This window comes from Cervus elaphus, chromosome 13 (assembly GCF_910594005.1).
Source record: "Cervus elaphus chromosome 13, mCerEla1.1, whole genome shotgun sequence".
NCBI lineage: Eukaryota > Metazoa > Chordata > Mammalia > Artiodactyla > Cervidae > Cervus > Cervus elaphus.
Genome location: NC_057827.1, coordinates 27,648,940 through 27,674,719, shown reverse-complemented (window position 1 = coordinate 27,674,719; position 25,780 = coordinate 27,648,940). Strand labels below are relative to the sequence as shown.

At 40.7% G+C, this 25,780-nt stretch overlaps 1 protein-coding gene across 5 annotated transcripts in view; it reads left to right on the top strand.

Annotated features, from left to right (window-relative positions):
• ADAMTSL3 (ADAMTS like 3) overlaps window positions 1–25,780 on the top strand; it is a 363,119-nt gene that overhangs the window by 214,389 nt on the left and 122,950 nt on the right. For all 5 annotated transcript variants that reach the window (XR_006344423.1, XM_043921943.1, XM_043921940.1 and 2 more), the window contains exons 11-15: window positions 2,766–2,904; window positions 4,483–4,533; window positions 5,576–5,780; window positions 9,359–9,506; window positions 11,945–12,029. Coding sequence is in view for 4 of the 5 variants with exons in the window: in XM_043921943.1 (XP_043777878.1) it covers window positions 2,766–2,904; window positions 4,483–4,533; window positions 5,576–5,780; window positions 9,359–9,506; window positions 11,945–12,029 (628 nt within the window). In the remaining variant the exon portion in view is untranslated. The remainder of the gene's footprint in view (window positions 1–2,765; window positions 2,905–4,482; window positions 4,534–5,575; window positions 5,781–9,358; window positions 9,507–11,944; window positions 12,030–25,780) is intronic.

The following is a 25,780-nucleotide window of genomic DNA, read 5'->3' as shown; positions in this document are numbered from 1 at the left end:
CTCTTTGTCTCCTTTTAGAAATATGTTTCCATTTAGAACAAAGAAATTTTTCTTTGACTCGAGGAGCTATAATTTCATTCTGTTATTATTTTGGGGAAAATACACACACATAAAACCCACAAGGAAAGCATTACCAAAATCTAATTATATTAGTAATCGAATCTATATGATTTATGTAAATGCATTTCAGAGTCTGGGATAATGAGGAAGACTAGTATGCTGGTCTCCAAGTACTTGGGTGGACTTCCCCGGTCTTGTCTGCAGTCATCTGTGTGGGACACGTGGGGTTAGTTCAGGGAAAGTACCCGGACTGGCATTGCTGTCTGATGCTGCAGACTTTCTGGCAGATATTGGTGCCCAAGTCATATTTTATCGACTCCATTTGGATTTTCGTTCCTGTGGTTTTTGACCTTGCTTTTTATAATGCATACCAGTCTGTCCTTCTACACTCAGCTTACATTTAAGCCACAACTTGTAGGAAGCTGTCTAGTGTTTTATAAAATCAGATTGCTCTCAGACATTGGGCCTTTAAGTGTATTTTTGGAACTTTATACCAGTTGATTAAGGCTGAGAACTTAATTTTGGACTTTTTTTTCTTCTGAAGAGCTCATTCTGGTTTTGAAAAATTACCTTTTTAAAAAACTTAACATGACACTTATATAGTGACAGGAAGCTTGGAATCAGATCTTTCAGGAAATAGAAGCATCATTTTGTGAGTTGTTTTTTTGAATTTATAGCCCTCATCCATATGGAATGTTCACTTTCCTCAGAGACTGTACAAACTGATTGAATAGAATCAGGAATAAGTCTTCATTCCTTCTTCTTTGAAGGCTTATGAGGCAGGGGGAGATGTAGATAGGAGGGTTTTGTTCCCCTGTATAGAAAATGCTATTTCCCCAGTTAGAAAGTTCATTGTTATCAGAGGTAACCTAGGTACCCCAGGGCAGGAAATGAGTAAAGTGTACTAGCAATGGAATATTTATTATACAGAAGAGCGAAACAATAGCTCAGTACAAGGGTACTTCTCAGAAATGTAACATTGAGTGAGAAAAGTAGAAAACAGAAGACGATTTAAGACACAGTATTATTTATTTAGTCAAAGCAGATACACATGAAACAACATTACAAAAGATGGATGTATATTTAACACATTAACAATAAATAGATGTCTCTGGGGGATTGTAATGGAAGAAGGGGAAATATAAGGAAACAAGAGCCTTGCATAGTGCCATGACAACAGTAAAGAGATATAACACTGAATCACCTTCTGTGCATGAGCTCCAAAAATTTTCAAAGGAGTCTATTATAACATTCTAATCACAAGTGCTAAAAACAGGGACTTCCCTGGTGGTCCAGTGGTTAGGACTTTGCCTTCCAATACAGGAGTTGCAGGTTTGATCCCTGGTTGGGGAACTAAGATCCCACATGCCTTGTGACCAAAAAGAAAAAGAAAAAAACCAAAACATAAAACAGAAACAGTACTGTAGCAAATTCAATAAAGACTTTAAAAATAAAATGGTCCATATCAAAACAGAAATCTTAAAAAGTAAGTGCTAAGTTATAATGCAAGTTATAACACAAGTAGTCATTCTCAATCTTGGTCAAACATTTCAGTCATCTTAGAGGAACCTGAGAGTCTTTTTTAAAAAGTCTTTTTTTTTTTTTCCTGCTCAGTTCGGTTCACTTCAGTTCAATCACTCAGTCATGTCCGGCTCTTTGTTTGTAATTCCATGGACTGCAGCACGCCAGGCCTCCCTGTCCATCACCAACTCCCAGAGTTTACTCAGACTCATGTCCATTGAGTCAGTGATGCCATCCAACCATCTCATCCTCTGTCGTCCCCCTCTCCTCCCGCCTTCAATCTTTCCCAGCATTAGGGTCTTTTCAAATGAGTCAGTTCTTTGCATCAGGTGGCCAAAATATTGGAGTTTCAGCTTCAGCATCAGTCCTTCCAATGAGTATTCAGGACTTATTTCCTTTAGGATTGACTGGTTGGATGTCCTTTCTGTCTCCTTTCTGACTCTCAAGGGTCTTCTCCAACACCACAGTTCAAAAGCATCAATTCTTTGGTGCTTAGCTTTCTTTATAGTCCAACTCTCACATCCATACATGACTACTGGAAAAACAATAGCTTTGACTAGACAGACTTTTGTTGGCAAAGTAATGTCTTTGCTTTTTAATATGCTGTCTAGGTTGGTCATAACTTTGCTGCTGCTGCTGTACCATATCACCCAGCCTTTGTTTATAGGTTTACATTGTTAACAAAGCTTTGACACTCATGATCTTACTCGCTCCCCCACAGTAGCTATAAACCTAAAGGAGTTTGGGAAACTGGAAGCAGCACTCAGTCCAATTGCTAGCTCTCTATTAGTGCTTTTGCTAAAGCGCCTTACACCCTCTTCTGATTAAGCAGTGGGCATCTGCTGCTTCTACCTTCTAGGTGGCCTGGGAATAAAGGAACAGCCATATTTCTTCAGTTGCAATGTGGCCATGGGAACAGATAGGACCCACTCCTCCCACTTTAACCTGTGGGAATGCTGATTTCTTGACTATAATGCTTCTGATTTCATTGGACCAGAAGGGGACCTGGGTGCTGGTATGTGTTAAAGGCTCCCACATGGTTCTGTTTGTTATACAACCAGGGTTGAGAACCACTGAGTTGAGTTTCTTAAAGAAGAAAGAAAAAAATGTGTGGCAAGCGATAACATTGCCAAGGAAATCCCAAATGGATGCAATACTCAGACACTTCTCTTCTGCCGCTTTAGGGTATCAGCTCAATTCTGCTGAATGTGTGGATATCCGCTTGAAGAGAGTGGTTCCTGACCATTATTGCCATTACTACCCTGAAAATGTGAAACCAAAACCCAAACTGAAGGAATGCAGCATGGATCCTTGTCCATCAAGGTCTGTATCACTGCACTTTGGTACATGTATACAATGGAATATCACTCTGCTATTAAAAGTAATGCAGTTGAGTTTGTTCTAATGAGGTGTATGAACCTGGAGCCTGTTACACAGACTGAAGTAAGTCAGAAGGAGAAAGACAGATATCATATATTGACACATATATATGAAATCTAGGATGGTACTGATGAGCCTATTTGCCAGGCAACAATGGGGACACAGACATAGAGAACAGACTTGTAGACGCAATGAGGAAAGGAGAGGGTGGGATGAGTTGAGAGAGTGACATGAAAACATATATTACCACATGTAAAACAGACAGCTGGTGGGAATTTGCCGTATGACACAGGGAGCCTATATGACACAGGCTCATTCATGTTGATGGATGGCAGAAACCATCACAATTTTGTAAAGCAATTATTCTCCAATTAAACATTTAAAAAAAGAAATCAACGGCGGCTGTGACTGATCCATCCTTATCAAGCAACACAGTTCCATTGCATGACCTTGAATGTACCCTGGTGGCAGGTACCTGCGAACCCATTTCTAACCTGGTCAGGAGGCATTAGGCTCATCTGCTCACGCATCTGGTTCGCGCTTGTGGGCTCTGTGTCCATGTGCTGTGACCTTTCACTTTTCATCATGAACCTCTCTGACCATGTCTTGTGTATACAGCATTAAAGGTCTCTTCATTCAAGTACATCTAGTCCACCTACCAGCTGTGAATATTGATAATTCACCATTTTAGCTTTTTAAACGGGATTACCGATGACCACATTTCGACTTTTGAAGTGTTCACCTTAAACTCAGCATAAATAATGCATAGTGCAGGAAGTGGAGAGTCTGACTGCCAGAGCAGAAAAGCTATGCATAAACCATCCTGCTGCATAATTTAGTACCTGGTGACTTGGATTGCCAGAAGTTGGCAATCCAACTTCTGGATTGGGGAAGTTGGATTGGGGAAGTTTCTTGGCTTTGCTACAGGATCCTAAAATAACAGCACACTATCAAGTCCCAGAATCCCCCAGCTCTCTGCCAGCTGGCTGAGGCAGTGTGCAAGTGGAAAGAGAAGCGTTCTCAGTGGATTTCATTTCCTATCTCGAAGCTGTGCATTTCCTGTAATCCCAGGTGGACACAATCACGAATGGAGGCCTTTTCAAAAGACAGATTCTGTTAAACAAAGTGGTTTTCTAAAGATCCTGCTAATAAGACAGTATGTTAATATCATGAATTTATTTTATCACAATTTAAGAGGATAAAAGGGAATAAATAGATTTATTGAAATTAAGAGATGATGAACATATACTACTTTAATGAGTATATACTGCTAGCTTCATTTTCTTCATTTTCATATAGAATTAGGTAAGTTGTTTATCAAAGATGTCCCTAAAAATTAAGGAGATGGTAGCAAAAGTGTGCAAGTGGAAAGGAAATTTGGGGGGAAATGGTTCAGAACAGTTGGCATATTAAGTGTCAATATAATTTGAAAGAGCTCTGTCTTTTGTCATATGACATCTGTACTAGTCAAATGAGTAAATGTATTGAGTAGTAATTATATTCTCATGACTTCATTTCTAGTGATGGATTTAAAGAGATCATGCCCTACGACCACTTCCAGCCTCTCCCTCGGTGAGTTACATGTTTCCTTTTCCTTTCTGTAATATGCTCTAGGCAGTTTGCAAGGAGCTTTAGTATCTGTGAAAGGTGAAAGTGAAGTCGCTCCATCGTGTCCAACTCTTTGCGACCCCATCGACTGTAGCCTATCAGTCTCCTCAGTCCATGGGATTTTCCAGGCAAGAATACTGGAGTGTGTTGCTATTTCCTTCTCCAGGGGATCTTCCCGACCCAGGGATGGAACCTGGGTCTCCCGCACTGCATGCAGACTCTTTACTGTCTGAGCCACTGGGGAAGCCCATAGTATCTGTAGCAGTAGTCTTAAATGTATGAGACTAGACCCTTTACAGAGAGCTAAGGGAACAAAGACTTCAATTACATAAGATTTTTCTAAGAATTACATGGCATAGGCTGCCTCAAACGTAATATTTTCTGTCACTGGAGATGTCAAGCATGCATTTATACCTAGGTATTACAGAGGGGAACTTCCCTGGTGGCTAAGTCAGTAAAGAATCTGCCTGCAATGTGGGAGACCTGAGTTTGATCCCTGGGTTGGGAAGGTCCCCTGGAGGAGGGTATGGCAACCCACTCCAGTATTCTTGCCTGGAGAATCCCCATGAACAGAGGAGCCTGACAGGCTACAGTCCATGGGGTCGTAAAGAGTCAGACATGACTGAGTGATTAAGCACAGCACGTTACAGAGGGAGCTAACACATTCCAGTTGATTAGATATTTGCATTCCCTTTTATACCTAGACATGTTAGGATGGTTCTTTCTGACTGACTTTGTATGATTCCCTAGTAATACTGTCCATTGATGTTTTTATACTTTAGAGTCAGATTGCAGATGCTTTCACACAATGGCCCTGTTGTTATAATATACTGGGGCAGGTGTGTTACTCCCATCTGACAATAACCTTCAGGACCAAGGAGTCAAGACAGCACAGTGTGTGTAGTAGTTGAGATTAAAGTCTTATGACTGTACTTGTTGCAGTCAACTTTGCAAACTTGAAGCAAGCAACAAATGAATAATGTGTTTTCACTTGTTTGCTTTTGAGCTGGGAACATAACCCTTGGACTGCATGTTCAGTGTCCTGTGGAGGCGGGATTCAGAGGCGGACCTTTGTGTGTGTGGAGGAGTCCATGCACGGAGCGATACTTCAGGTGGAAGAATGGAAGTGCATGTACGCGCCCAAGCCCAAGGTGATGCAAACCTGCAATCTGTTCGACTGTCCCAAGTGGATCGCCATGGAGTGGTCTCAGGTAAGATTTGAGAATATGCCACTTTTAATTCAGTCTCAGACTTTAATGATTATTTGCTCTGTGGCCAATACTGTACTGGGCAACATGGCGGATGCAGAAGTTGTATGTGAACATGGTTCCTACTCCTGAAGAGCTGAGAAGACAGTTGAAGGATGATGTGAGGCAGAATGTTGGAGGCATCAGAGCAGGTAAGAATGATTGAGAACCATGGTATATCTGAAAGGAACAGGGATTGAAACAGAGTTATTTGGAAAGTCTTTGTTGCCCTTATATTGCTGAACCCATGTTTCAGATTCGCAGACTTAAACCATGCAGGAGCCTAGAGAAGGCATCACTGTGGGGTATGGCTAAGCCAGGATGGTGGAGTAAAGCAGAAATGACACAGAATGACTGGAGGTTGAAAAGGCCCTAATTCATCTGGATAAAAGAGAGAATTCATGTTATTAAGAATTGGAAGATTAAGACAGAGATGCTAAAACTGACACTGGAAGTGTGTTCTTTTTTAAAATATTTATTTATTTTATTTGGCTACACCAGATCTTACTTGAGGCATGTGGGATCTTTGATCTTTCCTGTGGCATGCGGGCTCTTTTTAGTTGTGTCATGAGGAATCTTTAGTTGTGGCATATGGGATCTTATTCCCTGACCAGGGATTGAAATTAGGCCTCCTGCATTGGTAAGGCTGAGTTCTAGCCACTGGACCACCAAGGGAGTCCCTAGAAGTGTATTCTTGATCTGGTGGTTACTATGAAGCTTCACTCTTTTTGTTGAAGAGAGTAAATGTGTTATATTTTAAGTAAATGAGGTAAGATAGACTGATGCTGGGAAAACCCAGAGGCAGGCAGCCTATTTGGAAGCCACTGATATGTCGTTGTTCGGTCACTAAGTCGTGTCTGACTCTTTGGGGCCCTGTGCACTGTGGCATCCCAGGCTCCCCTGTCCTTCACTATCTCCCGGTGTTTACTCAGACTCAAGTCCACTAAGTTGGTGATGCTATCTAACTGTTTCATCCTCTATTGTCCCCTTCTCTTGCCTTCAGTCTTTCCCAGCATCAGGGTCTTTTCCAATGAATCAGTTCTTTTACTCAGGTGGCCAAGAGCTTCAGCTTCAACATAAGTCCTTCCAATGAATATTCAGGGTTGATTTCCTTTAGGATTGACTTGGCTTGATATCCTTGTTGTCCAGGGGACTCTCAAGAGTCTTCTCTAGCACCACTGTTCAAAAGCATCAGTTCTTTGGTGCTCAGCCTAACTCTCACATCCATCCATGACTACTAGAAAAACCATAGCTTTGATTAGATGGACCTTTGTCAGCAAAGTAGTGTTTCTGCTTTCTAATACAACATCTAGATTTGTTAAAGCTTTCCTTCCAAGGAGCAAGCATCTTTTAATTTCATGGCTGCAGTCACCATCCTTGGTGATTTTGGAGCCCAAGAAAATAAAATTCCTCACTACTCCCACTTTTTCCCTTCTATTTGCCATGAAGTGATGGGACTGGATGCCATGATCTTAGTTTTTTGAGTGTTGAGTTTCAAGCCAACTTCTTCACTCTCCTTTTTCAACCTTGTCAAGAGGCTTTTTAGTTCCTCCTCACTTTATGTCATTGAGGTGGTATCATCTGTGTGTCTGACGTTGTTGATATTTCTCCTGGCAATCTTGATTCCAGCTTGTGATTCATCCAGCCCCAGCATTTGAAATTATGTACTCTGCATAAAAGTTAAGGAAGCAGGGTGACAATATACAACCTTGACGTACTCCTTTCCCAATTTTGAACCAGTCCATTGTTCCATGTCTGGTTATAACTGTTGCTTTTTGACCTACATACAGGTTTCTTAGGAGGCAGGTAAGGTGGTCTGGTATTCCCATCTTTTTAAGAATTTCTTGAAGATGGGTCTATGCTGCAAAAGGCCTCCATATCCTCTAAAACTCTTCTCTGACATTTTAAGAAACATCTATGGACTTAGGAAAGAATCTTCAAGCTTTATGAAGCAGTGGTGAAGTCATTATTTTGACAGCAGGAGGCTCTGGGATGGAATTCCACTTGGCCTCTTAGGAACTACTTGACTTTGAGGAAGGTCCTTAGTTGGCGGGTTGTTGATTGGCTCATCTGTTAAATAGGAATGAAGTGGTTGACCTGCCAGTGTATCAGAACCCCTTAGTGAGATCACATCTGCAGAACCCTGTCTGTTCTGTGGCATGTGCCCAAGGCTTCTTGACTTCTTCCAGGGGTGGATCCAGGATTGGTGGGACCTGAAGTTTGAATAATATGGAGGTGACTTTTCAAAATTTTTATTTTGTTCAAGTATAGTTGATTTACAGTGTTGTGTTCATTTCTGCTGCACAACAAAGTGATCAAGTTATACATATTTATACATTCTTTTCTCATATTCTTTTCCAGTATGATTTATCACAGGACATTGAATATAGTTCCCTGTGCTATACAGTAGGACCTTGTTGTTTATCCATTCTATATGCAAGTTTACATATGCTAATCTCAAACTTCCATTCTATCCCTCCCCTACCAAGGAGGTGACTTTTTAAGAAAAAAGAATACAAAACACAAATATTGAATATCTAAATAAATATTTAGAATAATGAAATTGTAAGAAATTACAAGTATTTTAAAGTTGACAACCCTAATGTGACTCTGGACTTGAGTTAAGAATAATATATCAGTATTGGTTTATCAGTTGTGACAAAGGTACCACACTAATGCAAGATATTAATATTGGGGGATACTGTGTGTAAGGAAGAGGGGGCATATGGGAACTCTTATACTAACTGGTCAGTTTTTCTTTTTTAAAATTATTTTACTTTATTTTTATTGCACTATAATCACTGCTCAATTTTTCTGTAAACCTTAAGTAGTCCTAAAAACTAGTCTTGATTTAAAAAAAAAAATGCATACATACATATATACTTACCAACATAATGTACATAAACTGCAAAGATATCCTGGATATTCATGACTTGAAAAAATTCCATTCATAGGCAACAGTACCTTCTAAATCATAAATAAATTATTCAAGAAAAGAAATGCTGACAACACAAAATTCACAAAATTTAGAGAAAATAACATAATGTTTTCATTCATTTTAACTGCCTTATTACACCTATAGTATTTTTTCCTACATTTTTGGCTGAATACTCTTAGAGGGCCTTTTCATATGATATTTTTGCAAGATAAGTTTCTATACACAGAATAGAAAGGTAATCCTGTAGCATGGTTCAGCAAAATTTGATATCTTTTTAATCAATTGTTTGAAAAGGTTTCTTTTGTCTTCACAGATTGTTTTGGATGATGTGTGAATTTTTAATCAAGTTTGAGAAAAACCTATTCTTTCATATTTGTATAGAAAGATTTTAGGGCATTTCAATATTTCTTGTGCTGTGACCTCACCTGAAATACTTTTCAAAGTGAGAATTGGAAGTAATCTTGCAAGGGAAGATTACCCTGAAGCATAAGAATCATGGGAAATTAGCCTCCATCCCCTTTCTTATGTAATATTTATCTGATGATCTTTTGTGTTTAATATTCATGTAGAAGAATTTCATTGACTTCTCTTTGTATCTCTGAAGTGCACAGTGACTTGTGGCCGAGGGTTACGTTATCGAGTTGTGCTGTGCATCAACCACCGTGGACAGCATGTTGGTGGCTGTAACCCACAACTGAAGTTGCACATCAAAGAAGAATGTATCATTCCCATCCCCTGTTATAAACCAAAAGGTAAATTTATGGTGCATTTTAAAGTGAAATCAGGTGGTGCTTTACAGCTCTCTGACTAATACTGCAGCATTTGCATTTAAACATACTAACTTTCTTACAAAAACTGTTCACTGACAGATTGACCTGTCCACCTAGATAAAGAAGTTAAACCTGTGTCATTAATTGATCTTGAAGAGAAACTTAGATCTTGTTGATTCAGTGCAATAAGTCCCCTACATACAAACAAGTTCCATTCTGAGAGCTGGTTCATAAATCCAATTTGTTTGTAAGTCCAACAAAGTTAGCCTAGGTACCCAACTAACACCATTAGTTATATAGTAGTGTGCTGTAATAGGTTTATCATGCTTTTCACACAAACAATACATTAAAAAAAAAACAAATAATAAAGGAAACACTTTTTTTCTAATTGGAGGCTAATTACTTTACAATATTGTATTGATTTTGCCATACATTGACATGAATCTGCCACGGGTGTACATGTGTTCCCCATCCTGAACCCCCCTCCCACCTCCTTCCCCATGCCATCCTGTCATCAAGACAGTATGGTACTGGCATGAAGAAAACACTTTTAATCTTCCAGTAAGTACCTTAAGAAGTACAGTAGTGCAGAACATGGGCTGGCATCGATTGAACAGGCAAGAAGAGTTACTGACTGGAGGAAGGAGGGGGTGGGAGATGGTGGAGCTGAAGGACTGTTGGCAGTTGGATGCGGAAGACAGGCCGCAGGGTCACTCATGCCTGATGTTTATGGCACGGGTTCTGGTTCCTTGCTAAACCAGATGCACATTTCACATCTTTGGAAGTTCACATCTTGAAGGGTCACATGTAGGAGATTACTGTATAGGTACAGTGGCTCCTGTCTGTGTAGGCTTATATTAACATTTCTTAGTGGACATAACACATGGACCACAGCCTTGTCTAACTCAATGAAACTATGAGCCATGCCGTATAGGGCCACCCAAGATGGATGGGTCATGGTGGAGAGATCTGACAAAGCGTGGTCCACTGGAGAAGCGAATGGCAAACCACTTCAGTATTCTTGCCTTGAGAACCCCATGAACAGTATGAAAAGGCCAAAAGATAGGACACTGAAAGATGAACTCCCCAGGTCAGGAGGTACCCAATATGCTACTGGAGATCAGATGAGAAATAATTCCAGAAAGAAGTGGACATAAAATTAGTGATTCAGTGCCTGCTTTGAAGAAAAGGAGGAGGAGGGTGAAGAGAGAGAGGAATAGGAAAATTCCTACCTGCCTTCCACCAGAGTGGAAGGAACAATGTCCTCTTCATCGTACGTCCTATTGTCTACCATGAACAAAGAAAACTTTCTAGACTGAAAGTCTAGATTTATAAATTAATCTCCAGTCTAGGTTTATAGATGCACTCAGAAATTTCTGTGTGGTTCCATTTGTTCCATATGAATTAGCAGACGTGGGTAGCATCCATGGGTGAGCAAACCTTGGCACCACCTCTTAGGTATGTATGTGTTCCCCTCTAGACAGGAGTCTTTCCATACACGCACTTTAGTAAGGTATTACCAATCCTTGTGACAAGTATTTCCTTTTGGAAATGGAAAAAGTATTACTCCCAAGTGTCAATGCCAAGGAATCGTCCTTATTGGCCCATTAGAGAGGATGGTAAGATTCTTCTTCATGATTTCTTGGTGCATTCTTCATACAAATAGCCTCATAAGCAACTAATTCTTCATTTCTTTCATGATGTCTGTCTTCTGGAAAAATCTCTGGTTTCCATGCAAGGTACAAATACTGATTATATAACTTCTTCAGGGAAGTCTTTTCTCCTTTTCTGCAGTCAGTGGTACTTTTATAGCCACTTTCTTGGCATCTGTGATTTCTCCAAAGCAGTCCAAAATTATTTCCCTCTCACTTCATAATTAGATGGTTTCTTCACATCTTAGGAAGCTTCAAAGGACAGAGAAGGGCACCAGCTTGCTCCTGAAGGCCAACTGTAATTGGTAATCATCCCTCTTAACAACTGCAACATTTTAAAGTTTGAGTAAACCATAATACAGACTTTTCTCCTCGCAATTTTCTAAGCCTTCTATGTTATTTGCTTGTCTCTATTAATTTCTTCACTCAGTGGGCAAAAAATGTGTAGCAAAAGAAAGCAAACTGATCTGGTTGAAATCAGAGCTTTAATATGCAAACAACAGAGATTGGTACTGATTTATAAAAGGTGTTTTTATGCTAACTTGGAGAATGTATTCAACTGTGTCATGGGATTGTTTGGTTGCATTCTGATAATGTGTTAATTAAAAAAATACATGACAGAAATTTTTGGTTTCGTCCAGAAGCCACTTCATGCACTGTTCATTTGAAAAAAAATTTGATGAAATCTCCAGTAAATAAGAATCACATGTCCAACTCTTGAATGATTAACAATAATTAAGCTTGTTGTTTATGTTCCTTTTTCCTTAGAAAAAAGTCCAGTGGAAGCTAAATTACCTTGGCTGAAACAAGCTCAAGAACTAGAAGAGACCAGAATAGCAACAGAAGAACCAACGTGAGTCCAGGACCTTTTATGGGAGTGTTCAAGGCCTAGCCAGTTAACATGATATATGTCATTTTTGTACTCACTGGAGTACAATGATATGTTTCAAATCCAAATGACCTGGATTTGCAGACTCTAGAGAGCCTGAACTGGCTAGAAGTCTCCTCTATTGCACAATTCAGCAGTCTTACTTTGGCAGCATCTACGAGAAGCACAGAAAAGAACAGTGCCTTTTAACTCAAAGCAGACTCAGTAGTCTGTTACAGTTACCAGATTGGGGGTAATATCTAGATCTAGATTAACACGTATGATTTGACCAAAGACCATCACAGTGTTAACCAAATAAACTGATCATTCCATGGATAAGACATGGCAAATGTTTATCAAACTAGTTAAGTTACAGATATGTAACATGATGGCCTGAGTGATTATCAGGAGAACTCCCAGAGCTGCTGTAGTATGGGGCATGGAAGAACATGGCACCAGGAGTCTTGGAGCCTAGAACCACCACTTGTAACCATGTGACCTTTGACAAGTCTTTCATTTTTCTGTGTCTCATTTTCCTTACTTATAAAATGAGAAGGCCAGGCTTAAACTCTAGAGAGATAAAAAATCCAATGACTTCTGTCCACACGGGATTTGGCAAGTTTGGGCTGTCATGGTATCTATGGAGATATAGTATCAACAGCATGTCAAGAAACATTCTGGAGGTGAAGGTATGGGGGCCTAAAGAGAGCAAGGAATCTGAGACATTGAATCTCACCCAGGAATCTAGAAACAAAACAGCATCAGTGATAGACTTGAGGAATTGGACAGGACAGCTGATTCCACATCGGATATGTGAAGCCTGCAGTGCTGACAGGCTGTCACAGGGAGAACAATTCACAGGATGTCAGAGCAAAGCGGATCTCAGAGGCTGGGTGGCCAGTCTCTCTCTTCAACACCTTCAGCAAGGGCACAGTTCACTGCATTGAGAGCTCTTTCTTGGATTGAGCAACCTGAGTTATTTGCAGTACTTTTTTTCCTTTTGAGCCAAAATATAACCTCCTTCCAATTTCTGCTTTCCGAAACAGAAAAAAACACATCTATGCCTCGTCCCATGTGACAAGTTTTCACAAATTTGCAGAAAACTGAATCCCTAGAGCACTATCTTTCCCATCATTCTTAGCCTTTTCAGTGGTTTTTGTGTATTGTTTTTAGATCCCTTACCAATCCCGTTGCTCCTCTCAGAACAGGCTCTCATCTGTCAATGTCCGTTTTCACTGTGGTGCAACCCAGCAGTGAGCCCCATGGGCACATGGATTCCTTTTCTTTGAGAAGGCACCTTGCTTCCAGTGACCAAGGGGGCCAAGAAAACTGGCACATCACATTTATGACATGTGCAGAACATCTGGATGTGAACCCAGAAGACATTGTGAACACCGTGAGGTGAATGACCCGAGAATAACTGACTGTAGAGAGGAGTGTTTGGCTCATGGTGGAAGTGTGGAGGTTAGGGGGAAAAGTGGAGTCAAAAGTCGATCTTGGGAACTGCCCTGGTGGTCCAGTGACTAAGACTCCAAGCTCCCAGTGCAGGTGGCCCAGGTTTGATTCCTGGTCGGGAAACTAGATCCCACATACCACAACTGAGAGTTTGCATGCTGACACTAAAAAGATCCTACATGCCACAAGTAAGATTGAAGACGAAGATTGAAGATCCCCCATGCTGCAACAAAGAGCCAGTGCAGCCAAATCATTAATATTTTTTAAAAAGTGGATCATGTGTTCAAAAAAAGAAAAAGTGAATCATGAAAGAGTAGGAGTTGTAAATGGAGGAAGGAATAGATCCAAGGAAGGCTCACTGTTAGAAAGAGCAAGGGAGCAAAGCCTTAAAGGATAGGTGCAGCAGATAGTATTCAGACTTCACAGGAAACCAAGGAACAGCTTTGGGGACTGAGGAGAAGCTGTTTTGTCTGACAAAGTCTTCCTCAGTTAATTTAATTTTATTTTTTTAATTAATTAATTTATTTATTTTACTTTACAATATTGTATTGGTTTTTCCATACATTGACTTGAATCCGCCATGGGTGTACATGTGTCCCCCATCCTGAACCCCCCTCCCACCTCCCTCCCCACCCCATCCCTCTGGGTTATCCCAGTGCACCAGCCCCAAGCACCCTGTCTCATGCATCGAACCTGGACTGGAGATTCATTTCACATATGATAATTTACATGTTTCAATGCCATTCTCCCATATCATCCCACCCTCTCCCTCTCCCATAGAGTCCAAAAGACTGTTCTATACATCTGTGTCTCTTTTGCTGTCTCGCATACAGGGTTATCATTACCATCTTTCTAAATTCCATATATGTGTTAGGATACTGTATTGGTGCTTTTCTTTCTGGCTTACTTCACTCTGTATAATAGGTTCCAGTTTCATCCACCTCATTAGAACTGATTCAAATGTATTCTTTTTAATGGCTGAGTAATATTCCATTGTGTATATGTACCGCAGCTTTCTTATCCATTCATCTGCTGATGGACATTAGGTTGCTTCCATGTCCTGGCTATTATAAACAGTGCTGCGATGAACATTGGGGTACATGTGTCTCTTTCAATTCTGGTTTCCTCAGTGTGTGTGCCCAGGAGTGGGATTGCTGGGTCATATGGCAGTTCCATTTCCAGTTTTTTAAGGACTCTCCACACTGTTCTCCATAGTGGCTGTACTAGTCTGCTTTACCACCAACAGGCAAGAGGATTCTCTTTTCTCCATACCCTTTCCAGCATTTATTGCTTGTAGACTTTTGGATAGCAGCCATTCTGACTGGCATGAAATGGTACCTCATTGTGGTTTTGATTTGCATTTCTCTGATAATGAGTGATGTTGAGCATCTTTTCATGTGTTTGTTAGCCATCTGTTTGTCTTCTTTGGAGAAATGTCTGTTTAGTTCTTTGGCCCACTTTTTGATTGGGTCATTTATTTTTCTGGAATTGAGCTGCAGGAGTTGCTTGTATATTTTTGAGATTAATTCTTTGTCTGTTGCTTCATTTGCTATTATTTTCTCCCATTCTGAAGGCTGTCTTTTCATCTTGCTTATAACCAGGGCCCACATCAGACAGTTCCTGGCAGAGCAAACTCAGTTAATTTTAGAACAGTGGTGTTCAAAGTGTAGAGAAGTAAAATGCTGCAGATCTTTAGGGAATGGATTCTGAATTACAAGGAAATGGGATAATGGGTACTTGACTATTCAAGAAGGAAGACTGGTAGTCAAGTTGATGAAAAGGAAGGGTTTTAGGTATGTATTTGATTTTTCTTGTTGTTTTTCATTTGAAGTTAGGGCAACCTTAGACATATTAAAAAGGTCATCAGGATTTTAGACAGTTACCATCTCTAGACTTCTCAGTTGTACAAGGAGGGTGTTAGGCTAAATGCTACTGGAACCTTCTCCCAGCTCTGATCTCCTATGGTTTTGTAAGGGATGAAATCTAGAGAAGAAAAGGAACTTGGACACCTGCAAGGGAGTCTGTAGCTGTCACACAAGGATGGTCAGGAAGTTCTCAGTCTTGAATGATACATCCTGCCAGGGTCTCTTCTCGGAACACAGTTAGATGTTATCTAGTATTTGTTCTCTACATCTGTGTCTGTATTTCTGCTTTGTAAATAAGATCACCTATACCATTTTCTAGCTTCCACATGTATGTGTTAATAGATGATATTTATTTTTCTCTTTCTGACTTCACTCTTTATGACATTCTCTAGGTCCACATTCCCCATGCCTCTACAGATGATCCAATATTGTTCCTTTTTATGGCTGAGTAATATTCCATGGGGCTTCCCTGGTGGCTCAGATGGTAAAGAATCCACCTACAATGCAGGAGACCTGGGTTCAATCCCTGGGTTGGGAAGATCCCCTGGAAAAAGCAGTGGCAACCCACTCCAGTATTCTTGCCTGGAGAATCCTCATGGACAGAGGAGCCTATTGGGCTACAGTCTATGGGTTCACCAAGAGTCAGACATGACTGAGCGACTAAACACAGCACAGCGATATTCCATGTGTGGCTCATTCATTTTGCTATACAGTGGACACTAACACAACATTGTAAAGCAACTATACTCCAATAAAAATTAATTAAAAAAAAACACAATTAGATCACCGTTGCTAATCCTTCTGTGTGTTCTCTCTTGGTTAAAGGCTTTGCTGTCAGTTCCCTAGACTGGAAGCTTGCAGTCATTCTTGCCTCTTGCTCGTGTTTCCCCTGTCTATAATTAACTAGAGTTGTGAAGTCATAGCTACTAAAATCTCCATTGCAGCTCTCCTTCTCTCCATCCCTACTATCACCTTTGTTCAGGTCTTGAAGTCACTTACCAGGACACCTACAACAACTGTCTAATTTGCTACCCACTTGATCTCAGCTGGTAAAGAATCTGCCTGCAATGTGGGAGACCTGGGTTCAATTGCTGGGTTGGGAAAATTCCCTGGAGAAGGGAATGGCTACCCACTCCAGTATTCCTGCCTGGAGAATTCCTTGCCTATACAGTCCATGGGGTCGCCAAGAGTCAGACATGACTGAGAGACTTTCACTTTCACTTTTGATTTCCTCAGATCCACCCAGTCTGACTAAGGCAGAAGTCTAATCTTTTCTTACAATGTTCATCATATCCCAATGTTTCCCCGTTTCCCGAAGACTTATGCTTGTTGACCAGCCAATGAGTCATAGCGGGGTAGGTATCACCCTTCCTGGCTCCCAGCCTCATCTCTGACCTCACCCCAACCCCCAACTTAGACGGGAATGGGGTGCTCCAGCACTCGCTGCCGTTGGCTGTTCCTTGCCTATAACAAGCTGCCTCCTTCACTTTAACTGTGTTCTCCTTTCTGTTGGGAATGGCACCTACCTGGATTTTGAAAAAAGCTTTTTTTTGGTTGTTATAGAAAATATTAAGCCTGTATGAAAGACGAGAGAACAGTATGACAACCCCACCCATGAGTCTGTCTCTCAACTGCAACAGCTATCAACTCAGAGCCACTCTTGTTTCATCTGCACCACTGCCTCCACCCTCAGTGGGGCATTTTTGAAGCATACCCAGACAGCATGTCACTCCATTCATAAATATTTAAGTGTGTACCTTTAAAAGAGAAAGATCTGTTTTTGATCATCAGAATACCACTGTAAAAAATTTTTTTTGGCCATGCCACAGGGCATGTGGGATCTTGGTTCTCTGACCAGGGATGGAACCTGTGCCCTCTGTATTGGAAGCTTGGAGTCTTAACCACTGGACCACCAGGGAAGTCCCCACAATAGCACTTTTTAAAGTGTGGTCCTCAGATTGCTTCTTTTAGAAGCACCTGTGATGCTATTTAAAATGCAGATTTCTGGACCTCGCCAAGTCAGGCATTCTGAGAGCATTTTTTTTTTCTTTTGGCTCTGCCAGTTCTTTTTAAAATTGTGGTAAAATAGACATAACATAAAATGGAGCATCTTAACCTTTTTTAAGTGTTCAGTTCACTGGTGTTAAGTACATTGACATTGTTGTGCAACTCTCACTACCATTCATCGCCAGGAGTTTTCATCATCCCCACCACAAATTCTGTACCCGGGAATCACTGACTCCCCATCCCCTGTCCCTTCCCCTGCAGCCTGTGATCATCTCTGTTCTACTTCTAGCTCTATGGATTTGTCAGCAGCATGTTTTAGCAAAAACTCTGGGTGACTGGCGAGGGGGGTGGTGCATCCAAATTTGGGAACTATCGGATCAGATAATCTCTAGGGTCCCTCTTGGTGGTGGTGGTTTTAGTTGCTCAGTCATATCCGACTATTTGTGACCCTGTGGACTGTTGACTGCCAGGCTCCTCTGTCCATGGGATTTCCGAGGCAAGAATACTGAATGGGTAGCCATTCCCTTCTCCAGGGGATCTTCCTGACCCAGGGATTGAACTCATGTCTCCTGCATTGGCAGGCAGGTTCTTTACCGACTGAGCCACCAAGGAAGCCAGGGTCTTTCTTAAGTTTTACCCAACTGGAAAAGCCATATCGTGTAAGCTGCAGCAGGGTCCAGCCCCATGTTCATCCTCAAGCCTGCATGTGCTGTTAGCCCCACCTGACTTTGGTGGTGGCTCTTCCTGTTCACATTCACTGAGCAAAGCTGACCCGCCCTCTCCTCCTGTAGGACCCCTTCTTCCTCCCCAGCACCTGTTCCTGGGCCTGAACGGCTGCCTCTCCCCGCCATCCCTCTCCCTCCCTCTGTGGTCTCTCTGCAATTTTCCTTTATAATTCACACTGCCTGGCAGTTTCTGCCCTGTTCCCGCTGTCTAGTGTGAAGTTTATGGTTTCCTCCCACCACTCTGACTCTAGTCATTCCCTTGATTTCCAAACAAAACCACAACATATCTCAGCTTCCAGTTCATCCTTTTATTCCCCCTGTCTTTGTGGTTTGGGGATGCTTGCCTGTTGACAGTGAGTGAGAAGATGAACATAGCTGTATTTTGGATCCCTGAAGAATGCCTGCCAAAGCCGCCTGGAGAAGATAAATATTTCTGCCTCTGTGGTTTACCGTGGCTCAAGCTCTGACTTTACATAGAGAACGGATGTTCAAAAGGCTTTTATTTTTAATTAGGAAAATAAAAATTACAGCTTATAAAGCAAAGCCAGGGGAACTGCAGTTTTAACCATGTTAGCTTTCAGCTGTGGAATGTGTTGACAGTTGATATGGTTCATCATTGCTTTAAAAGTTCTTCCCTGGAGCCTTCCTAGTTTCTACGGAATTCACAGAGCTTCCTTAGTCACACTGCCCTCCCTCCCGTTTAGCATGTATGAGAACCAAGGAAATGAGACAGATTCAGAACACTTTGTGTATTTTCCACTGCCATTTTAGCTTTTCCATTTGTGTTTGCTCAAATTGAATCAGGTTATATTTTAGACATTCTGTTTTTCTCACAACAGTAGTAACAACTAATATTGAGGACTTTGTGCCAGACTGTGTCCTCAGTGTTGTATGTGGATTAATTCTGATCCAATTCTCACAATGACCCCATGAGGAGGCATTATTATTAGCTTCATTTTAGGGATGAAGAAACAAACATTTAGATTAAGGAATTATCTCCAACATTTCAGATCTACTAAGTGATGGATGGTGATTCTCTGGCCTGTGATTCGAGGAAGAGCTCCAATTTTATGTTAGGAGACCTGAATTCAAGGCTGTCCCATCCTTGAGTTGGTCTCATAGGGCAGACAGAGAAGTTAGCGATCAGATGCATTGTGAGGCTTAAAGCTCAGGGATGGCTTCCTGGGAGAGCTGCTACATGAAGTGATGCCCTAAGATGTACATGGGTATCGGAACAGCCCGTCAGGGATTGAGGTTGTATGTAGGCCAACTGATCCATGGGGGCCACCACACTGGACACTGAGGTACTGAGTGAGGAGAGGGGGCTGGAGGCTAAGGAGGTGGTAATGACAGCCGGGAAAGTGGGCAAGTCTTGGAGGCCTTCCATGGCTCATAAAGGATTTGGACTTCATCTGGAGGCAGTGAGAGTCATTTAGGGATTTTTAACAAGTGATGTAATCACAACAATTACATTTTTAGAAAGATCTTTCTGGCCTTCTGCAATTTGTATCTAATTATTCACTATAATAAATAAAACTGTAGCAAATCTCAAATTGCACCTTTCTACATCTCTGTCTCCTTAGGACACATTTGCTGGGGTGGAATTTGGGGGCCAGAAGATGGACACATTGAAGTCATTTAATTCCTACCATCAAATTTCCTCTTTAAAATTTAAACAAAAGATACTGCAGTGTTCAGTATGCAGTGCTGAAACTTATTTCTGTTTTTCTCCCATGGTAATTTTAAAAATTAAATTCTCATTAAATGGGAGTGTATCTTTGTGCATTTTTTTTCTGGGAGATTATATAGATGGCATAAATCTTTCAGACACTCTGCATTTAGGAGTCCCTTTCTTATACCCTCAGATGAGCAGACGTATGAACTCTTGTTTAATAACTATCTTCTTTGTGCCTAAACTGTCCTTTATACTTGTGTTATGAACCTATTTTTTTTTTTAACTTAGGTGTAAGATTTTTTTCCATATACTTAAAATTAGAGGGTTTTTAAAGAATCAGTCCAGGTATTACTTTCTTTTCAAATTTTGGTAAACAGTGAGAATTTTGGGGACATAGATTGAAATCTTTCTTGGGTGCATGAAAGTTTTCTTCTGTTGTATTTGTGCCTCTTTTCTATTGTTTTTCTTATTTATTGGAAAGGTTCATCAACTTTCTGAATTGAATCTCTTCTCTGTTTTTAACATGTGATACTTCCCTCACCTTTTTGTGTTTTTTTCCTCTATGTTTTGGATGCACATCTGCCCTTCAAACAACCATTTGCTGTCCTTACCATGAATGTGTTTCCTACTATTCATTTGGATTTTCTTCTCTCTTAGAGCAACTTTGCATTATTTTTGTATTTTTTCAGTCTTTTCTCAACCAAGCCAGAGATTTTCTCCAGCCACGTTTTGAGTGTTCTGTTTATTTTTTTCCTGCCTTGGTCTTTGTTGCTGCATGTTCTGTTTCTCTAGTTGCTGCAAGCAGGGGCTTTCTAGCTGCAGTGTGCAGGCTTCTCACTGTGGCGGCCCCTCTAGTTGCAGAGAGTGGGCTCTAGAGTGCAGGCGTCAGTAGTTGTGGCACACGGGCTAAATTGCGCTATAGCATGTGGGATCTTCCCAAACCGGAAGTCGAACCCTAGTCCTCTACATTGGCACATGGATTCTTAACCACTGGACCACCAGGGAAGTTCATGTTTTGACTTTCTTAATCTCTTCATTTATCTTTTGTTTTGTAGAATGTTCCCTTGAATTTTATTGTATTAAATTTTAAGGAGATGCTGTGGCCTTTCCTTCTGTTTCTGATAATATTCTTTCCCAAAATATGCTTTCCTTTCACAGATATATGTTGCATTCTTCTTCTTTAATAGCAAAAAAATTATTTTAACAAGTGGATATTGGTGTTTGTTTATTCATTTTTGAAGTCAGAAAAATAAATGCCCCAAAATAGTATTGTCAGATTTTCCTGGAATCCTTTCATTGTCATCTTGGATGATCTTAACTTGCATCTCTCACCTATGATGCTGCTGAGGCAGGGTAAAATAATGCCAGTGACTACTATGTTATCTTTGATAAATTACCCTCAGTTTCCTCATCTGTACAATGGGAATAATACTACTACTTTCTGATGGGGTTGTTGCTATGAGTAAATGATAAAATATATGCAAAGTACATGGAACAGTGTCTCACACAAATAACAATATAATGATTGTTAGTTGTTGTCATTTTTGTTGTAATTATTGAACTTTTCATTCTGACATCTCATTTAATCCCAACTTAACCCCATTAGGTTAGTACTATTACTGTTGCTATATGACAGGAAATTATTGCCTTTGTATTTGAATAACAGTTTGACTGGACATAATATTCTTGGGACCCCAGCTCTCTCTCTCAAAACTTTTGTTCATCTTTTTCTGGTTTTGAATGTTGCTGAGTCTGAAGTCCACCTGACTTTTTATTCTTATAAGGGACTTGATTTTTGTACCTAGATGCTTATGCAATTCTTTTCTTCATCCTCAAAGTCTTAATTTTTAAGTGTATTCATTTACATAAACTTAGTGCTTTAAGACTGGAGAAAGCAGTGGCAACCCAGTCCAGTACTCTTCTGGGAATCCCATGGACAGAGGGGCCTGGTAGGCTGCAGTCCATGGGGTCGCAAAGAGTCAGGCACGACTGAGTGACTTCACTTTCACTTTTCACTTTCATGCACTGGAGAAGGAAATGGCAACCCACTCCAGTGTTCTTGCCTGGAGAATCCCAGGGACGGGAGCCTGGTGGGCTGCCATCTATGGGGTTGCACAGAGTTGGACACGACTGAAGTGACTTAGCACTTAAAGCAGCAGTGCTTTAAGACAGCACAAATGTATTATCTCACAGTTCGGTGGGTCAGAAACCAAATAGATTTAGCTGATTTCTATAGGTCCCACTAGGCTAAAATCATGACGTCTGTCAGCCTGATCTCTTCTCTGGAGGCCCAGGGTGGAATCCACTTCCAGGCTCATTCAGGCAGTTGGCAGAGTGCAGATCCATGCAGTTGCAGAGCTGAAATCTCCATTTCCTTGCTGGCTCTTGGCTGGGAGCTGTTCCCACTTCTGGAGGCCTCCTGCATTCCTTGGCTCCTGGCCCCTTCCCTCCTGGAGCCAGCCACAGCGGCTGAGTACCTCTCATGCTCTCACTCTTGCCTCTTGTTCTGCTGCACCTCTCCAATTCCAGCCAGAGAATTCTTTCTGTTTTTAAGGGCTTGTGTGATTAGGCCCACTGGGATAATCACCCTATCTTGAGGTCCATAACCTTAATCACATCTGCAGAATCCCTTTTGCCATGTAACAGCATATTCATATATTCTAGGGATTAGGGTGTGGGTATCTTTAGGGAGGGCATTCTGCTGAAAGCTCTAGGTTTTTACATTAATCATTTTGTATCACTTTTTCCTGGAAGACAGTGTAACCTTTCCAGGCTGTATTTTAGGCACATTTTTCACATATTTTATTTATGAACTTTTTTTTTCTATTTCATGTGTTGAAACCTCTACTTGAAGAATCCAACTATCTTCAGTATTGGATTCTCTCTCATTTTATCTCTAAAAACTGCATTAAAAATCAATTTTAGAGAGATATAATTTATATACAAAATCTGTGCCTGTCTAAAGTGGTGAGTTTTAACAGGTGGACACAAAACACAGAACCCCAGCCCCATTCTTGATACAGAACATCTCCATCACCCAGAAGCTTCCTTTGCAGACCAGCCCTCCATTCACCCCTCTAATTGCTTTAGAACTTTTCTTTCTCTGTCTCAACACTGCATTCACTTCCAAGTCTTGCTTCTATGTTATTAATTTGACCTTCAGCCATGTTTCTTCTATTTTTTTCTCTTGGTTCCTGAATTGTTAGTTTCTAATGATGTTATATTTCACAGTTTGTTTCTTCAGCTCTGTAGTTTTCCGTTTCATTCTGCGGTTTTATCATCTCCTGCCTAGGCTGTCTTATAAGTGAATTGTTCTTTTTTTTATGTTTTGGGTTTTTGGCCTCAAGGCATGTGGGATTCCCTGACCAGGGATTGATCCTGCACCCTTTCATTGGAAGAAATCACTGGACCATCAGAGAAGTCCCTTGAATTGCTCTTTTTTAAAAAAAATCTTTTCTGTTGTGGAGTTGGACACAGCTGAGCACGCATGCATACACTGTGCAAACACACAGGGAACATGCTGTTTCTCTGGTCATTTTGCCCAGACATTGCTCTTCAAATGCTTCTGTGCAGCTGTATGACTTTCTTTTCTTTAAAGAAAAAATTACTCTGTGTGTGTGTGTGTGTGTGTGTGTGTGTGTGTGTGTGTAGGGGGGAACAAAGACAAAACAAGATTTGGAACTGCATGAACATGATAATGTCCTTTGTTTAAATAAAAAATAATGTGTAGAAGAAAATCATGCGGGATGATGCATACATTTTTGAGTTACCATGACTCCCCATCTCGCCTCCCCCAAATCACTCCTAGATAATTTGGACAGCTCTGATATTTGTTTTTTAAGAGGACACTTAAAAGGATCTTTGAAAACCAACTTGATAGAATTCCCTGGTGGTCCAGTGGGTAGAACTCCAGACTTTCACTCTTGAAGGCTGGGGTTCAATCCCTGGTTGGAGAACTAAGATCCCACAAGCTAAGAAAAAAAATGATAACCAACTTGAAACATCCAGGACACCTGAAAAACATCAAATGTAACCATCATGTTCCCTGCTGGAAATTAAGATGGGCCTTCTCACTTACTCCACCGTCTCTCAGGATTCTGAATCTATGAGACGTAAGAGTCCAATCTGAATGAAAAAAATCTACTTCCCATTAAAACATAATCCCCAGCTTTAGTTTTTATTGTGAAGGAGAAAAGAGAAAAAATTAATGACCATAGAAGTATAGTATGCTTACGGTTAGAAAGTTCAAGGCTTTAAAAGGGGCAAAACAAAAATGAACAAAGACAAATACCAGATATTAACACATACATATGGAATCTATAAAATGGTATAGATGATCCTACTTGCAAAAGAGAAATGGAGACAGAGATGTAGAGAACAACCGTATGGACACCAAAGCAGAAAGAATGGGGTGGGATGAATTGGGAGATTGGGATTGATGTAAATACACTATTGATACTATATATAAAATAGAAAGCTCATGAGAGCCTACTGTATAGCACAGTGCTCTGTGCTCTGTGGTGACCTAACTGGGAAGGAAATGCAAAAAAATAAGAGGGGATACATGTATACATACAGCTGGTTCACTGTGCTGTATGGTAGAAACTACACAGCATTGTAAAGCAACTGTCCTCCAATAAAAATTAATCTTAAAAAAACAGCAACAAAATATAGTAAAAGCCTCCTTCTATAAACTCCAGTTCCCGGCTCTTACAATTACTTCCTGAAAAGAGAAACTATATATAAATTAGCATAGATAACATAGAGGCTATAAATATATACCGTTAGATCCAGATGTGAAACAACATACTGGTTCAGAATTGGGAAAGGAGTACGTTAAGGCTGTATACCGTCACCGTGCTTATTTAACTTATATGCAGAGTACATCATGAGAAATGCTGGGCTGGATGAATCATGAGCTGGCATCAAGACTGCAGGGAGAAATAATAACAACCTCAGATATGCAGATGATACCACTCTTAATGGCAGAAAACAAAGAGGAATTATAGAGCCTCTTGATGAAAGAGAGAAGAGAGTAAAAAAGCTGGCTTAAAATTCAACATTCAAAAAACTAAGATCATGGCATCCAATTCCATTACTTCATGGCAAATAGATGGGGAAAAAGTGGAAAAAGTGACAGATTTTATTTTCTTGAGCTCCAAAATCACTGTGGATGGTAACTGCAGCCATGAAATTAAAAGACACTTGCTCCTTGAAAGAAAAGCTATGACAGACATTGTGTTAAAAATCAGAGATCACTTTGCCAAAAAAGGTCTGTCTAGTCAAAACTGTGGTTTTTCAAGTAGTTATGTACGGATGTGAGAGCTGGCCCATAAAGAAGGCTGAGCATTGAAGAATTCATGCTTCTCAACTGTGGTGCTGGAGAGGACTCTTGAAAGTCCCTTGGACTGCAAGGAGATCAAACCAGTTAATCCTAAAGGAAATCAACCCTGAATATATTCATTGGAAGAACTGATGCTGAAGCTCCAATGCTTTGGTCACCTGATGCGAAGAGCCAACTCATTGGAAAAGATCCTGATGCTGGGAAAGATTCAGGGAAAGAGGAGAAGGGGATGATAGAGGATGAGATGGTTGGATGACATCACTGACTCCATGGAAATGAGCTTGAGCGAATTCAGGGAGTTAGTGGAGGACAGGGAAGCCTGGGGTACTGCAGTCCACGTACTGCAAAGAGTGGGACGTGACTTAGCGACTGAACAACAATATGTAATATATACACTATATAGGCATGTCTGTGCCCTTTTGTGTAGCTAGACAAAAGATCATAGCCTATGATACTTATTTCATAAGACCACATACTTATTTCATTTAATAGCCTCCAAAAGGAGAATATTCCTTATCAATTCTCATAGATTCACCTTCTTCTTTTCAATGACCTCATCCTATTATTGAGTGAACTTCAGCATACAATCCTACATTGTATGGATGTGTCTTCTTAAATTTAATCAGTCTCCTTTCCAGTTTTCCCATGGGAAAGCAGCAAGCACA